At 33.9% G+C, this 17,977-nt stretch overlaps 1 protein-coding gene across 2 annotated transcripts; it reads right to left on the bottom strand.

The window, feature by feature from the left end:
- Positions 1–9,166: 9,166 nt before the first annotated feature.
- Positions 9,167–11,191, bottom strand: LOC115626475. 2 transcript variants are annotated; one of them, XM_030521858.1, is made up of 5 exons: positions 11,054–11,191; positions 10,898–10,994; positions 10,637–10,827; positions 10,388–10,579; positions 9,167–9,428 (listed from the first exon to the last, which is right to left on the bottom strand). In XM_030521858.1, the coding sequence occupies exons 1-5, from the start codon at positions 11,144–11,146 to the stop codon at positions 9,414–9,416; spliced, it is 588 nt and encodes a 195-aa protein (XP_030377718.1). In that variant the 5' UTR covers positions 11,147–11,191; the 3' UTR covers positions 9,167–9,413. The 2 variants fall into 2 exon arrangements, with proteins under 2 accessions (XP_030377718.1, XP_030377719.1); XM_030521859.1 differs by having other exon boundaries at positions 10,898–10,983; positions 11,054–11,094.
- Positions 11,192–17,977: the final 6,786 nt, after the last annotated feature.

Below are 17,977 nucleotides of genomic sequence, written 5' to 3'. Positions count from 1 at the left end.
TTATACTCGTGTGTGTTCATCGGTTAAGGATTAAAGCTTTAATTAAGCTTACTCGAAGAACTTTTTAAAATTGTCTTTTATTTAAAAAACGGTTCCACTATTATTAATTATAATGAATAATGCAAATGTTTAATGTTAGAATGAAATTAATTTATAAGAAAATACCCAAATAATAACTACGATATTATTAAACATGTAATGACTAGAGTCATAATAAATAATGCAAATATTTAATGTTAGAATACAATTAATTTATAAGAAAATACCCAAATAATAAGTGCGATATTATTAAATATGTAAAGACTAGCGTAATAATTTAAAAGTAATTTAATATTGTTACACTGGAATAAGGTTTTGAAATAAATAAATAAATATTAAATAACAATAGCAATTATTGCGCTTTAACAGATTTATCAAAAAGAAGAAAAAATTAGCATATTAAACAATTTGCATGCACTACGAGAGCAGCAGTCAACAAATCCTAAACATATAACTAAATTAAGAAAAGAAAATTAATGTTTAATACATTATTATTAATGTTTTTTTTTTAATTTCACTGGACATTTATTTTCGACATCTCTTAATCGGGAACCTAAAGTCTAAGTCGAGGAATTATTCCGCAAAAAACTGAAGATAAGTAGCTACTCAATGAAAGTTTAAAGCGGTTTAGAGAAAAGCATATGAATTATAAGATGATTTAATGAAAACTGAATAAAGAATGTTGATTAAAATGTGGTCTCAGCTGAGCAGAAAAGGAATAAGTAATGATCTCTCCGCTCTCGAAGAACAATATTGTCTCCATCAATCATCTCTTGTATCTAGTCTCTTATTTATTATTTATATTTAAAGTACCCCAAATATGTAATATATTGTAAGTAGAAAATTAATATATCACTAATTATTGATATTTCACATTTTGTTTTTTAATAAAATTGTATTTTATCGATGATCATTTTTATACTTTTTTTTATTGCAATATTTATTTCATAAAATAAATTAATTGACATTTACCTTTCACATATACAGCTAATTCTGTTTTTACACGGTGGATGGGCTGCAGAAACAACCCGTGTAAAAAAGACATTAATCATATGCCTAAATAAACCTAAAACCTATTAAAATCAGTGAAAAAGCAAGGATTTCTGTTTATTTTATTAAATCACATATAGCCTCTCACCCATATAAGACTGGTTTCTAGCTGTTTTGTCAGCTATGTGTGTTTTAATTTATTTATTTTGTGTTATTTCGAATCGTGTTAAATGGAATAAAGTCATGCCAACAATACATAAAATTATTAATTGTCAAACCGTGTTAAATTCCATCATTATGAATCAAAGACTCCCAATAACAGCGGTCGTATTACCTTTAACAAAAAACTACTAGTATTTCAAACTATATACTATTAAAATTTCGAAGGGTAATTCATAATGTGTTTGCCATAAGTCATTGGGGAAAATTGCAGAAAGTTCTCAGCGATAGAGACTAAGTGTTCATAGATCCTTGACTCAAACAACAACTGATTTGAGCATCGAAACAGAGAATTCATTCAGTTCTTCTTCCTGACGATTCAACTACATTTATTTTGGCTTTAAAAAATGAAAAAGCAGTTTTGATCCGTTGAAATGGAATGTTTTAATGCAAGCTTAAGCTTTGTCCCAAAAACAAAGGTTTTATTAGGCCCCAGAAACAGATTATTTACAATGACGAATAGTTAGAATTGAAGCCACTCTCCACATCTTTTTCTCGTTTATTATTGAAGCATGTGCGAGTTTAAAAATCTTACAACAATTTTCATATACAAAAAAATTCCCACATCCCTAGAGAGGGCATTCGTTTCAGCAAAGTAAGTCGTAATAATGAAATGGCATCTCGGCCGTCATCGTCTTGGGCACCATTCGAGCCCAGAGCGAGAGGTAGAGGCAGTGGCAGTGGCACTGGCAGAGCCCCCACATTCCCACATTGTTGTGATTTAGTAACCTGGCCAGAAGAAGCGACGTTGTCGTTATCAACTTGCTGGCTGGCTCAACTTTTCGTTGCATACATTTTGGTTACTTTGTTGCCTCCTCGTGCACAAATCACGCAGCTTCACATGTAACCAACAAACGCCAACAAACACTACCAGGAGCAGCTTAAATCCACCCACACACTCGCACACCCACACCCGAGTCCCTAGTGCCGCAGCAGCATTCCCAACACCCATCATTGTTGCCACACACACTCACTCACCTGAGGGCATTAGAAATGCAAATTTAGTGTAAAAGTTCTTACACCACACGCATCCTGTCGTTGTTGCTACTTCCATTTGCCTTCTGACTGTGCGCTCCTTTCTAGGACTGCTCTGCTCCATTTTCCTCTCAGTTTATTTTTTGGCATTCCAATTGATTTGCTGATTTGCGCATCAATCAAAGAAAATTTGCGTTGTAAGTTTGCTTTCATGTGGTCGATTCGGGCTTCTGGCTTCCCTCTCCCTCCCCCTCTCCCTCCCTTCCTGCAGCTTCTCTGGAATGCCATTTGATGTATGAATGCATGGATATACATATGTACATGTATGTGTATAGAGCTAGTTGTTGTCTATCGATTTGCTTATTGCATTTACCGTCCTCCGCCCACATCAGTCGTGCTTTTGACTTTTCCTTTGTGTTGCCCGGAAAATATCAAAGCTCTGTCAATTATGGACAAGAGATAATGATTGAATCGAAGTCAACTGCAATTACCGTGTGTCCAGAGCACTTTGTCCTGCCCGGCCTTATAGCCTGGCCCGACATGTTGTCCCATGCTCCATGCAGCCTTGCAAGCAAATAATGATTTGTTCTCTTCTGCGCCCAAAAGCAGGCACTCGATTCCTTGGATCGGCCACTTGACGCCCCTTGCCTGACACAAAATTCAATTTTCAGCCCACGGGCAACGGGCAACTGACACTGGAAGAACACGACGATGCAGGAGCAGCTGGGGAGGGGGCATGCAGCATAAAGCACATCCTATGTAGGTCGTCGTCAACGTATCCATCGTCGTCAACTCTTAGCGCAATTGCCAATTACCTGCGTTCGCTGCCAGGCTGCCAGGGTGCCAGGCAGCCTCACTGCCTTACCTACTAACTGATTGACTGACTGACATTTGGCGAACAGTGCAATGTTTTGGCCGCCAAGAAGACAAAACGTCCGCTTATCGTAAAGCACCCAAGACTTAATTTTTTATTCAATTGAAACTTTTAAAATATCCGCACAATGTATTAGTTTCTTTAAAGCTTAAAGTATTTCTATTGTCTTTCTCCAAAGAATTAACAAAATTATTGGCCATATTGGGCCATATTTTCAACATATTAAAGGCCAAGTATGAAAGATTGCAAGACAGCTTCTTTAAATTAAAAAATTAATATGTGAGCTCCCCGAATTAAATGTAAAGCTATGTTCAGTGGTTTTATTTCTTTTGGATTTGAATTAAAACTAGTCTGCCAGCCTTCAATGGCGCTGATAATAATTACAAACTTAAGAGTCTTTTAAAAGCCTTTCAATCTCTTTCCCTATTATTCTACGCTTCGCCAGGGCTTCGTTACAATCTAAACACATCTAGTCTATTTTTATGTACTATTATGAAGTATTCTAAATAGTCGTTAAGCTCATAATAATCACGCATAACTCTTTTGTTCAAGAAACTAGAGGCTCATAATGCTTGATACCTCCTTTTAAGTTAAGGTTGACAGCTATTGTGAAATAATAAAAGAACTATATGTTTTTGGAAACAACATATTTTGTAAATAAAAAAGAATTTAAAAAAGAATTTATACCGAGAAATAAGTAATTATTATCGAGAAATAATTACTGTTAAAACCAAATAACTTAATGTTTTTTTTAAAAAACATTTCATTTACAAAATTCGCAATACCACTTCTGTTTTTTAACATATCGAAGATAATAAAAAATAAAACATGTTGTTACTTATTTTGCTCTCAAAAAAGAAGCTGAAAACTATTTCTAGGCACAGATTTAAGAGCTATTCACAAGACAGCAAATCTTAAATATATATACAAATATTGCTAGAGAATAACAATTCAAAAATAATGCAAGTTGCTACAATAAATGGAAAATATTAGTCCCTCAAGTTTATTTCTCCACCCTTTACCAGTATTAAATATTTTTTCTCCACATAAACCAGCAATCTTACCGCCTTTTCCACTCTCCTGATAACTGCAAGCTCAGCTCAGGATGTGAGGAAGCTAAGCCAATAAACGCATAAAAAATAATGCATATAATGCGGGGAGGAGCAAGCGCGAAAAACCTGTATGTAAAATCTGCAGACAAAGTTTAATACAAACTTTAAATATGTAGCATAAATGTTGAATTTTATTTATTAATTGTAGCTTAATGTCAACAAACAAAGACTGTCGATAGCAGGAAAGAATAGAAAAGTTATAAACAAATAAAATTCGTATGAAATTCCTAAATTTAATCAAACTATAATAATATCTAATAAGCACCTCCGACTAGCCATGGCCGATCCATTTATTTATCTGTTTATATTTTAAATAGTTAGCAAACATTTCTTCTATTTATTACGAAACTTTCATTAGAATCAGCTCACCATATAAGGCTTCAAGCTTGATTAAAGGAAACCCCTCTATTTATTATTTTATTTCTGTCTGTAGTTTAGCGTAATTTGATTGCAATTTTGCTCGCTTCAATTAAAAAGTTATCCACTGTATCTAAGTGTCACGTCAACGTCGAAAACATTATCAACTTTTAGGCGGCACTTTAATGTGGCGCCCAAGTGCAGGCATTGCATGTTTGTGAGCCCATCCCGGCAAGGGTTAAAGGATGTGCTAACGGAGCGCGCCATTTAATATGGGCAGACTTTAAGCACCAGCAGCGGGAAACCCCCCCCCACTCCCTGCCCCCTGTGGCATTTCACCTTATCGCAATTTACCAACCACTTCCCAACATTTGCTCCACCACTTGGAGTGACGTTGCTGGCACAAAGGGAGACCAGAAACAGGGCAGAGGAGGTGTACGAGTATTGTACGAGTATTCGAGTACAAACGCCTCTGGTGCTCTTCCGTTGGCATCTCCCGATGTCTCACGTGTCATTATCTTAATTTAAAGCAGTGGGGCGTACGACGGTATCTCTCACTCACGATAGAGAGCTGCTTTCAACTCCCATATCTTTTACTTGAATACACAATTATGTGGCATTGCTGCTCGGCGCATATACGGGTGTGTGTTTGTGTGTGTGAGTGTGTGTGTGTGTGTGCTTGATACCCAGTGTGTGTTTGTGTGTGTGTCTGTTTGTGTGGTTGGTGGGCATGGCGGCAAAAATTAAATTCTTCATGCTTAGAGACGCGTGCATGGCGTCGTCGTCGAGCTCTCATCATTATATAGTCAGCCAGAAAGTCAGCCAAGCAATCGCAGACGCACGGCCGACCTCGTTACTATATACAAGTATGTATGAATATATATCACGACTGGAGACTCATTGTTGTTGCTGCTGCTACTGCTGCTGCTGTTGTTCCTGTTGTTTTGCCATTATTAGACTCGAGGGAGCTAGCATGCAATTTGCAGCAGCTCTGAGCTTCGTACATACGTGTATGTATTTGTTTATACAAGTCTACGCGCTTGTATACTTTTTTTGAAATGAAAAACATTTCAGCCTAATAGTAAATACATATAATGTAAAATATATTTGATGGCAGACGTGCGACGGCAGCATAATGAGACTTTGCCACAACACAGCGGAATGCAGACATGAGACTTGCCAAAAAACAAAAAAAATTACCAGACTTCCAGTATAGTCGCATTGTCATGCCGACGTATTATTCTGATGTGCACCGAGGCCTGCTCAGAATTGGGTGCAGACTGTCCCAACCATGGGCTTCAAGATGTTGCCAGTACATATTTTTGAAGACCAAATTTAATTTTTCCCCACATTGCAATTCACTACTAATTTTATTCAAGTTTATTGATTTCTTTATTAGCATTAAAAATGCAGGGGGAGTAGTAATTAAGATTGGAATCTCCAGCAGAGTGTTCGTAGTTTTTAATAAATACAAGCATAAATGATATAAAAAGGCTTGTAAGCTGGGAAATGTCTGCTAGCTATGCCTCGAATTACAGCCAAGTGTACGAACCAAGTGCTGCAAGCTATAGATGAAAAGATCCTTTCACTTAATAAATAAATAATAAATGTTAGCGAAAAGGCAACTGAAATGACTGTTAAATAAAAAGGTTTTACCTGCATAAAGATAGAATTAGGTCCTTATTTGAAAATTAAAGAAAACTAGTTCGCAGCAAAAAAATAGAATGTTAAAAGCCAACAATTTTCTATTTGCTATCAAGTTAATGCTGCTTAACTATTATAACAATAGTGGACCATATTTAAGAAAATGTAGTAAAATGAATTTATGAATTTATTTAAAACAAAACATAACTGTGAGATGGTGTAGAGGTAGAGGTTGGCACGACTGGGAGCTATGAAGAGGAATGGAATGGAATGTTTCTACTAATAACCACAATATTTTCTCTCTTAATGGGTGCACTTTTTTATCTTACACAAATAACATAAAAGAATATTTATTTATTTATTTAATTACAGTTAACAAAGAACTGCTAACGCTTCTATGTTCATTTGATATCTTCCCTAAAAAGATATTGATAACAATTTTTAAATATCAATTATGCGCTGGAAACAGAGATCGAATCGAACGCTGCAGTAACATTTATTCAAATGACTCTATTGCCACTCCTTTAAACAAACTGCGTACGCATTCATTCGCTGCTAAGCTCGTTTCCAACTAATAAAAGTTAATGCTAGTGCATACATATACTTGTATATGAATGTTTTTCTATTGTTTGCTAACCATTTTCAACATGCACATGTCAAATGTCAGAATGCAGGCTTCAAAAGCTATGACATATACTTGTGCTATATGCACAAAAGTTACATAAAATCAACAAAGTGTCACAGTTGATGGAGCAACTATGTCTATATATATATATATATATATATACTATATATATGTATATACATACGTGCGTATATCCGCAATTCTATTTTATTTGTGCAGTATTATTGCACTTGCTCCACCATCAAGCTGTCAAAATACAGGCAAATTCAATGCGAATGAAATGAAATTTAAATTCATAGAAAGAACTACGAGTTTTGGACACACAAAATCCCATATGTCAGTCAACGTCACCGAATTCTATTTAAAGCATTTAGGGAGCAAATAAAATTAAAAATAAATCAAAAAATATGTACATGCCGCAATTTAATAATGGCAATGCAATCAACATTTCGGGGCAGCAACAACAAAATAATGAAAACTTTTTCTGTTGCACGAAAAATCAATGCAGACTAAACTGGCGATACGAAAAGGAAAATCTGAAAATGTGCATAAATGGCTGACCTTTTTTTCGGCTTGGCTCTTATGCACACACAATCAATTATGCAATATGAAAAGCGGAGTCACGCACACACACACACACACACACACACCCCAGTAGGATAGCAAGCACATAACGAAAAATCGAAAGGCATTTTCAACAAATTTTCAACGCCGGCAGCGTCTGCAATGCGGCATAAGTTGTTGGCTGGTCTAAGGGCAATGCGAATGAAGAGGACGAGGAGGGGAGGAGGAGGGGGAGTGGGAGGAGGTCAGAGGCCTCAAATAGACAGGCCAGGCAGCGGTGGGAACAACTTGTTATTGACAAAGAACAGGCGGCCAAATGACTGCCTACTGCCTGTTTTCCATTGAAGGCATACATTTGTACAGTGAGTGGCAGAGGTACGCGCACAAATATAATTTTTACAATATTCAAGTCTAAACGCATTTATTATTATAAAAAAATTTATTACAAAATTTTGGATTTTATAAAGGAATTAAATTAAGAATAATTTCAAATTTTTATTACAGATTTTCTGCAGAAATAAAGCAATTATTATTTATTTATATATATATTATTATGATATTATAAATCAAACAAAGTACATAATTATATCAAACTAATATATAACAAACCACAGTAATAATACTACGTTTTAATATTAATCTAAGATATAAGAAAATCTGAGAAAAAAAACTGTACTTTAATGTCTTTTAATGCCTCTGATACGTTGGGGAAATTTTAAACAACCAATTAAGCATAAAGAGAAAAATAAAAAGAGAAAGAGAAAAAGGAAAATCTCCAATCCGGTGGGGAAAAATTTAATTGCCAGTCCAGCAAGCGATGCTCACAGATTTCCACGAAGATAAGTATAAAGAGCAACTTTATTAGAATTTAGAGAGAGTTCGATCGAAATTAAATGTGAAAAAACATTTTAAATGTGAAATGTCATTTTAAACTAATGCAAAAGGCCCGATTTAAATGGATTATTTACTTACGTGTTTCTTTTATTATAAATAAATGTCATTTAAACTTAAATATTACCATTTGCGGGCGGTTTTCAAAAAGAACCTAAGCTGCCATTCAATTTTCCTCAATTTTGTACTTCAAAAGTCCTTTTGAGAAACGATGTTGTCTTAATTTAGTTTCATTTTTTCATTTTCTTTACCAACTATTTAAATTGCGAATAATCGTATCGTATCCCAGCTATCCCATCTAATCTAAACGCAAACGAGTTCTTAAATGAAAACTAAGCAAAATATATGTGCGCATAATTTTGGGGTGTGGTGTGAAGAGTTCGGCAGAGAATTTGGCTTGGGCTCTTGGTCTGCATTGTTGCCTACTTAGCAGCGTCTCCAGAGCTGCTTGTGCATTTTGTTGCTGAAGCCATCAACATGAACACAATAGTCATCATCGTCATCATCATGTACCATAAAGTTCGGAATGTGTGCTAGTATGTATGTGTGTGTGTGTGTGTGTGCTAGTGTGTGTGTGTGCGTGTGTGTGTGTGTGTGAGGCGTGTCAGAAGTTTGCCAAAGGCTACAAAATAGTTTGCAACAACAAATAGAACAATGGCCCTTGCTTACACTCGCACAGCACTCAATTCGACAACAAAATTTTGACCTCAATATTTGTTCAACATTTCAGCAACAATTTCGTTATGCGATTTGCTCTGCCCGCTCAAGCGCAGCACTGCAAGCGCCACGCCCCCAAGCCCAACGTCCAACGCCCTACAGCTGCCAGCTGCCCCTTTCTGGCCGTTTCTGGCAGTTGCCGTCAGTGAAAGTGTTTGGTCATAGTTTTAGGGTTATTTTCAATCGTTGCGTTCGCTTATTGGTTTGATTTGCACTTTGTAGTTGTAGTTGTTGTTGTTGTTGTTGTAGTTGAGCAGTGACTGAAGGTTTGAAGGTTGGAAGGTTGCAAACTTTTGGCCAACATCTGGCATTGATTTTGTTGACTGACCGAATAAATGAATGCATCACAAGGTCCACAATTTGCCAAAACATGTCACAGACAATTTTGTGCTTCAATGCTCCACTCTTAATTAGCTCGTATCTGAAAATAAGAAAGATATAGGATTATATAAGATTAATTGAACGTTCACTTAAGCGTTTACATCAATAATTCAAACCTCAACTTTAATTCGTAACTCATTTGCTTTCGAGCCAAGAATAATGCAAACTTTTTTTAACGCTCTTCGTTGCAAGATAAAACGAATTAGTTTTTCAATTGGAAAATTTAATTCTACTCAGCTTTTAGAAGCAGTCGTTTTCCGTTCATCAAAAAACTTATTTTTATATTTATATATCTGTAGTAAAATTTATTTATATATCTAAGAATAATGCATGAATTGGATGTAAACTTTTTTTAAAGCCGTCCGTTGCAAGATAAAGCTAATATGTTTTTAAATTAGGGAGTCAAAATAGTCTATTCAAATAAGTTATATATAACTTTGCGTTTGAGACTTGAAGTTTGTCTTTCATCAACAAATATGTTGTTGTCGTTTATATATCTGTAGTAATTATCTCCCCACTTACATTTTCAATGGTAACAAGTAAGCTGAATAAACAAAATGAATAAATTTCTTATGAAATGAATAGTAAGTATTCTACAATGCATATTTTATACATTACAATATTTTATACAATGTTTACTTATATTTTCTGTTAAAAATTTAAATGTTTAATTTAAAAAAATATATACATATATAATATGCGTTTAATCCTTGCTGCACTTTTCTAATTCTTTTAAGTGTTATTAATAATTTTTTTTTTAAAAGATATGAATTGAATAACTTTTAATTACTATTATGATAATTTATTATTTATTAACAAAACAAATACTTTACTAGCTTTGTTCACTTAAAAATTCAACACCAATCTATAACGAAAAATAACCCAACTACTTACAATTACAAATCCAGGAGGAGTTTTTCAAAAGGTGAGCAAAAAGAACAAAATATGAGCCATTTCTACGCCATTGTTCAATAAGCTGCGAGCAGCTGCGTAACTTACCCAAACGTGTGTCAGCAGACGAAATATTAGCCAGATTTGGAAGCCAGGTCCAAAGCACACGATGTTCAGCAGCCTGAGGCTCATGGGAAAGTCGCTTAGGAGCAACCAGTACGAGAGGCTGCCGATGAAGCAGACGAACATGACAAAGTTGGAGACGAGGACCAGACTGCTAATGAGCAGCAACTTGCAGTTCTGCAAAAGCAATCGATGAGCATGCATTGGAATTGTAATTTAAATTGCGAAAGCCACCGGCACTAAAAGGGCCAAATTGAATGGCAACAGGAGCGCCAGATGATGCCGGAACAGAGTCTCGAAGAACTTCCACATGGGCGTGAGGAAGACTTGGTGCATCTGCTGGGCTCGCTGCTCGGAGGCTGTCGCTTCATAGACCACCGGCATATAGTAGAAGGTGTTGACGGGCCCCGGGGATTTGATGGAGGCTGTCCAAAATAGGGAGAAATAAATGTAAACTTAATTGTGGTTAATAAAACGGCGTGTTCCCCGCTTCACCTTGAGCCAAGTGCTTGAAGCGATTGATGACAAAATAAAAAAACACATTATGGACAACCAGGAGCAGAGCCTCTCGTTTAATCGGGCTAATGGAGCGCTGAAAGGACATTGTTGGCGGAAAAAAGCAGCTCATTGTATGGTCATGGATATACTTACAAATACCATAACAATTTGGTATACGAGTATAATTAAGGTTACCACACGCTCTGAAATATCGGCCATAATTTTAAAGAATAGAGTAGCAATCATAGGATAAGTGTATAAATAAGTTACAAAATGATTTCGTTATGACTTAAAAAAAACCGAAAAAAAAAACAACTGAACAAGAACAGTTTTGAAAATATGAATGACTGCCGAATGTTAGATTTTGTTTAAAAAAAACTCCAGCAAGTTCATTATTATTACAAGTATTAGTTCAAATATTATTATTTTAAAGCATTTCGCAGCTGATGTTTTGAAAAAAATAGACAGTTGCAATGATAATGAAAAAAAGTCACGTTTTGATTTCGCCAAAGTGAACTAAAATTATAAATTGTTTGAGAACAGTTATGCAAATTAAATGTTGTTTATTTTCTGTTATGCTGCGCTGCATTTTAGTCTATTACAAGTATATTTGAAGTAAATTTGACTTGAATTTCCATGTCTGCCCATTTCCGACCGCTCTTGATTTATGAGGAAGCTGTAATTAAAAGCATCCACCCGCAAGTCTTGCTAATGGTTTACAATTACCAATTATCAAAGATAATGCAGTACTTGGCTTTAGACATACGTCTCTACGACCACAAAAATAATTTCAATTGGAAAATCATGCAGAAGTTGAATGCCACTGCAAATTAACAGCCTGTCAATAAATGGTCAAAACAATCGCACGAACAGCAAAGGCCTAAAGGCAGCTCACAGCCATTAATTGGGCATGTTGTCGGAATAAATAAATTTGGTATCTAATTTCATTGCAGCTCAATGGGTGGCCGACATTCTGAAGATAAAACCAATTAGGTGTGGCATTAAACACAATTCAGATTCAAGATGCCAGCCGATAAACGAGCTATAAACAAATATGCTTGTGAATGTATGTTGTGTTTGAGAGAAGAAAGTGTTTAAAACAATTCCACAATAAGCCCTCACCCTTCAGATATGAATATTAAATAAATATGGCATTATGATTCCATGTTTCTGACTGCAATTTGCTAGATTTATATGAGTTTAGTTATACTTGTAAATAAAATACGCTTAATATTATTTCTGATGCCAAAAGCTGATATTAATTAATCCCAGAGAAGGAGCATTTTTCTAATTATTAGTATTATTATCAAACGAGTTGAATTATTAGGCCAATATTTCCATTGTCAAGTCTTGCACGCGTTTTTATATCATTTCAATTCTTACAAATAAATTCAATTTAAATTAATTAATTAAGATCGTTTATGTAACTGGTACCAACTATTACGGTAAAGAATTAATATCTTCTTCAACAATAGCTTAAGACTTGCAGACGTTCCTATTTCAACAAGTTCTCAATTCTTAAAAAAAAAAACAATTCAATATAAATTAATTAATTAAGATCGTTTATGTAACTAGTACGACATAGAATTAATCTCTTCTAAATGAAAACAGATCGCTTATTAGTGGAATTGTAATAAGAAGCCCTTTTCAATCCTTCCCTGCAGTTTCTTTTCGTCATTCTTTCTTTCTTCGATTCTTTAAACATTTTAAGCATACTTTAAGCAACAGCTCTCAACATTGCTTAACATTAAATAAATCTAAAAAAAATAATAAAGATCAATAAAAAAAATGTCGGCTCATGCGGAAATATTTTAAGCTTTTCTTGATAGAAAGCAATTCATTCAATTCGTGTTGTTGTCAGGTCAAGAGTTTTTTGCCCGCGGCTTAAATTCTTTGATGATTCCAACATACGAGTACATGCAACACTATACATAAATAGTACATATATGTATACATACATACATACGTAGCATGTACATGGTACGTTGTTATTAAAAAGAAAAAAATACGCAATCAATATAAATAATGATTACGATTAAATAATGTGTAATCCATGCTGCGCTCTTCCTTTTTTTAATGCACACACACACTTGTTTATTTTTTATTTTTTGAACTGCAAATTTAATTAAACATTAATCATTACAATGGCTGCCGCGGGGAGTGCATTAAGTGGGCGACTCGTTAATTAACGAGTCGGCTGTCCATGGCAACTGGCCGAAAAGGATTTGCCTTATTAATTGCACAGAGTTTATGCTTTTGGTAAATTGAACACACATGCTAGTTAGATCCTTTTCCTCTCCCATCCCTTCGCCATCTGTCCACACTCTTCTCTTTATCTGCCACTTGTTATTTTAACTGCACTTAAAAGCATTTTGCACAAAATTGTCACGTACGGCACTTTTCATCAAAGTAAATCGAGCTTAAATTGATTTTGCCCACAGTGTGAAACACACACACACACACTCACACACACACACATAACAGTGTATGTATATATGCATAGCTAGCTCTACTTATATAGGAAGTATAACGCTTGCCTTTTGGTCGCTTGTTATCTTGGCAAATTCACCAAAATGGTGGCTGCCTTTAAAACAGAAAGCGCGGCCTCAGGCTCTGCACTATTGTTATGCACTGGAAAAAAATGTGTACACAGAATCATCGCAATCATTAGAACTATTTTCGAGCCTTTTTGAAGATTTTGTTTAAATATAAACAAATCAATTGTACACTAAACAACTAAATAATATCACCCAATACTTTCAAATATTGCTTAATAGCTAGTACCTGAGCACCTTAATGTGTGTAAGATCGATCGTACAAGAGTCCTACATAGAAAAAGTAACAGGATTTTAATAAAATAATATATATATAATTACTATATATAATTTAATATATAATATAATTATAAAGCTTTATGAATACAGTTTAGTTGCAATTTTGAAATGGCGTTTCTTTTTGATTTCCTCCTCAGGTTTTCAAATATTTACTTCTCTATATGTGTGGTAAAAAAAACACATTTTGTATTAATATAAGTTTATATATGTATAGTTAATATAAAGTTATAAAAAAAAATCGTACAATCAATAAAACGATAAAAGATGTTTGTTTTATTCTTTTTGTTTCGTTATTTAGTTACATTTTTTATTTAGATTAGTCGATTCGTTAAGACTAGCTAGTTAAATATTTTTACTTAAAAAATAATTAATGCTATACAAAATAATATGTTTGCTGTATTCTTTTTGTTTCGTTATTTAGTTACATTTTTTATTTAAATTAGTCGATTCTTTAAGACTAGTTAGTTAAATATTTTTACTTAAAAAATAATTAATACTGCTATTTTTAATTATTAGCGGATTTCCTAAACTTTACTTAAATGCGTTTATGAATTTGAATAAAGTTTTTTAAATAGTTACACCTTTTCCATGTCAAACATTATTAAATTCAAAATTGAGTGCATTTAAGATTTAACAGACAGATTAAAATCAGTAGTTAAGAGTGCAAAGATATTTGTTAAGTGTGAATATATATATTATATATACTATATATAATCTTGATCATTGAGCTGATAAAACCGTTTCAATCTATAATCGTTCATCTGCATAAACGCGTGGATTTTTTGAAGCTAAACAGTGAGAATAAACAAGAAAAGAATATTTATTTTTACCTAAGTCGTCAGCAGGACAAATTCTATGCGTATTCATAAGGATATGCTTTAAATGTGTTGTTTTATCATTTTTATTTGATTATTTTAAGTTGAAAAAAATAAATAAAAACATTTTATAATTTATTGTTTCATAAAAAATTAAATAAAAACATTTTATAATTTATTGTTTCATAAAAAAAATTAAATAAAAACATTTTATAATTTATTGTTTCATTTATTAGAATTTTCTTCCTGTTTTAAAATTTAATTTTACAATTGTAGAGACTATTCTTATGCGTTAAAGTGCATATCCAGAGCTGATAACAGATTACATATAATTCTTTTGCATACTATGCAGGTGCTTAACAAATTGTTGTGCTGTAATATTTTCAAGTGTTTTCCATCCATGCTTTGCTCTCAACGCCAACTGCCTAACTGAATTATCTTTGCAATAACATTTAGTCAACGTTGATTTGATTTGATTCCATATACTTATATACTGAGGAGTGTAGGTAATACTTACTTATGAAATAAGTACCTGGGCTGTTTTTATTTGATTTTCGTTTTGGCTGTTAAGTGCTCGGCAGCAGAAGCCATTCAAACTACTGAGAACGGTAAATCAAAGCGCGCAATTTCCACCTTCCATAGGCCGGTCAGCAGAGGGCAGAGCAGGGCTGGGGAAACCGACAAGCACGAAAAATGAACATGCACGCAATTTCCGTTGTCCCGCACACAAACACTCGCACATACATAGGTGTGTGTCCCTGGGACTCAGTTAGTGGGTTAGGCATTTGAGTTGGCAGTTGGGAGTGCGACTTTCTCATTTCTATTACAGCAACAAGTTTTAAAATCTACATACACACCACCTTTCCGCCAAAAACTCATGCATTCATTTTATTTTCATTCAAAAAAAAAAGAAGAAGCAGAAAACCCATTTTCGTGTTTCTTTTGTGAGTATGGAAAAAAAGAGAAAATAATGAAAGCCAGCAACTGAGTAATTTATGCATTTCCACACATTTAAATGTGGTCGCCACGAGATGAGATGGGCAGGCCATTCAGTTAGTCATCCCGTCAAGTCACAGCCAGCCCAGACACGTGATGCGTCTGAGGACGCAGCGATTTGCGTTTCGCTTTCATTTTCCACACCGAAAAATGTCCCTTTCATAAAGAGGAATAACTGTAATGGGCATCAAAAGCGCAAACAGAGAGAAGACGGCAAATTCGCGTCCAGAGGGTATTGAATGGAAATAGGGATGTGCGTGACATGGCAGGACCAAATTATTAAGAAAGCTCTACAAATACTACAAAATTCCGAATTTTAATTAATAACAATTATATGTAACGTACTCGTATTAACTGGAACAGTTGCTTTTGGATCGTGAGTTCAATAGTGAATAAATAAATAAAGAAATAAGAAACTAAAAATAATAAATAAATAAATGAACAAATAAATACATAAATGAAGAAATAAATAAGTAAATAAACAAATAAATAAATATATAAATAAATAAATAAATAAATAAATCAATAAATATATAAATAAATAAACAAATAAATAAACATATAAATAAATAAATAAATAAATAAATAGATAAATATAAATAAATAAATAAGTAAGTAAATAAATAAATAAATACATAAATAAATAGTTAAATAAATAAATATGTAAATAAATAAATAAATACATAAATCAATAAATAAATTAGTAAATAAATAAATAGATAAATAAATAAATAAATAATTAAAACAATTAAAAATAAATGTCTCTTTGCTTCTGAGTGGCATGATAAAACAAATTTCAAGGGCATCATAAAAGTTTTTAATTCTTTAACTTAGAACAGATCTTAAATAAAGATTAATCATTAAGTACAAAAAAATATGTATAAATGATATGAAAACTGCTAATAAATTTAAGCTTTTCATGTAACTATAAAAAATTTAAGGCAGAATTTATTATAATTTGTTTATCCTGCCAGCTCAGTTCCCATTTGCAGGCAAATATAATCAGAGACGTTATTAGACCTGCTAGAAACATGGGAAATATAATTAATTAATCATTATTAGAAATATATTAGCCATTTTAATCACTATTATTTGATTCTCAAACAATACCTAGGAAAGTCTGTATGGCAAAGGAACTATCTAGATGTCCTGGTCTTTATTTATTTCGTTCTCATCTGCATTTTCTTTGGCTTGATTACTTTAAAATGTCGTTTTGTTAAAATCATATTCTATTGAAACCTTATATGTCTGTGACTCTCTAAATATCTTTCAACTGTAGACTGTTTTTCTTTTAAGAAAGAAATAATCGCTGTTTCTGATACAAAAGCAGTTAAAAGTATGAAATTCTTTATACTCCATGTACTTATAAATTAAACAAGACTAAACTAGTTTAGGTTTATTTGTATTTTTCTATAAGTTTAATTAAAGTTATGGTAAATAATAACCGTATAATTAAAGTTTTAAACTATAACAAAAATTAAAAAAAAGAATAAATTTACTTCTAGTAATAGAAGTATTTAAAAAATGCAAGCACGCGAAGAAAACAATCTTAAAAGGTAAATAAAGAAGAAATAAAAATATTTGAACAATTCGTGAACAATAATATTAATTGCGATTGTATATTCTGCACATCCCTAATTCCGACTCAAGGTGGAGGGTGGAGGACTCGAAGACATTTTATGCGACTTTTGGGAATTGTTTAGAAAATTGACAAATTATGAGCGTAAGTGGCACGATTAGTTTTTCTTGCTCGCTTTGCATGAACAGAGAGAGCTCTGACTCGGCATTTGGGGAGCTCGCCGGCTGTTGTGTGGGGCTCAGAGCTGTGTCTATGATGACGCGTAAGTGCATATCATAGCTATATATAGATTTCCCACTATTGTGCCTCACAATGCGCCAACCTGCGTGTTATTAATAATAAATTTAGCCGGCTTATAATAGACGCCCCGCATAACACGAACCACCACTGCCGAGCCAGCCCCCTTTCCTCCCCTTCCCATCCGCCCACACGCACCAATTCATGGCGAAAGCCCTCAATGTTTTCCATTTGGCATACATCGTCTCATTATATATTCATGCAAGTTAAGTGCGAAAGCTCATATAGTGGAATAATAAATTGAATTTAGCGCACAAGCTTGTACAACTGTATAAACAGTTACACGTGCTCTCCAGCAGATACATTTGTATCTGTATATTTGTATGTGTGTGTGGCCGTAGCTGTGTCTTCGTTTCTGGCATTGCCAATGACGCACTCGCGATTATAATGCGCTCTCCATGTCTGCCATCGTCTGCCATTATCTGCTCAGGTCGGGGTCGTTTTGACTGCCAATGCCTTGTTCCATATGCCCCCAAGTGCTTTCAATATCCACTTGATCCCTCAACGTCACGGTAGCTCGTTTCGACTGCGGCAAACACGTTGCTTGTTTTTCTGG

Source organism: Scaptodrosophila lebanonensis, unplaced genomic scaffold (assembly GCF_003285725.1).
Source record: "Scaptodrosophila lebanonensis strain 11010-0011.00,11010-0021.00 unplaced genomic scaffold, SlebRS2 tig00000085-arrow-pilon, whole genome shotgun sequence".
NCBI classification, from domain to species: Eukaryota; Metazoa; Arthropoda; class Insecta; order Diptera; family Drosophilidae; genus Scaptodrosophila; species Scaptodrosophila lebanonensis.
This window is presented reverse-complemented; position numbering and strand designations above follow the sequence as displayed.

Coding starts and splice junctions, on each gene's coding strand:
- LOC115626475 (XM_030521858.1), bottom strand. CDS start 11,146: ATGATTGCTACTCTATTCTTTAAAATTATGGCCGATATTTCAGAGCGT. Junction 10,995..11,053: donor ACCAAATTGTTATGGTATTT/GTAAGTATATCC, acceptor ATGTCCTTTCAG/CGCTCCATTAGCCCGATTAA. Junction 10,580..10,636: donor ATTTGGCCCTTTTAGTGCCG/GTGGCTTTCGCA, acceptor TTGCTTTTGCAG/AACTGCAAGTTGCTGCTCAT.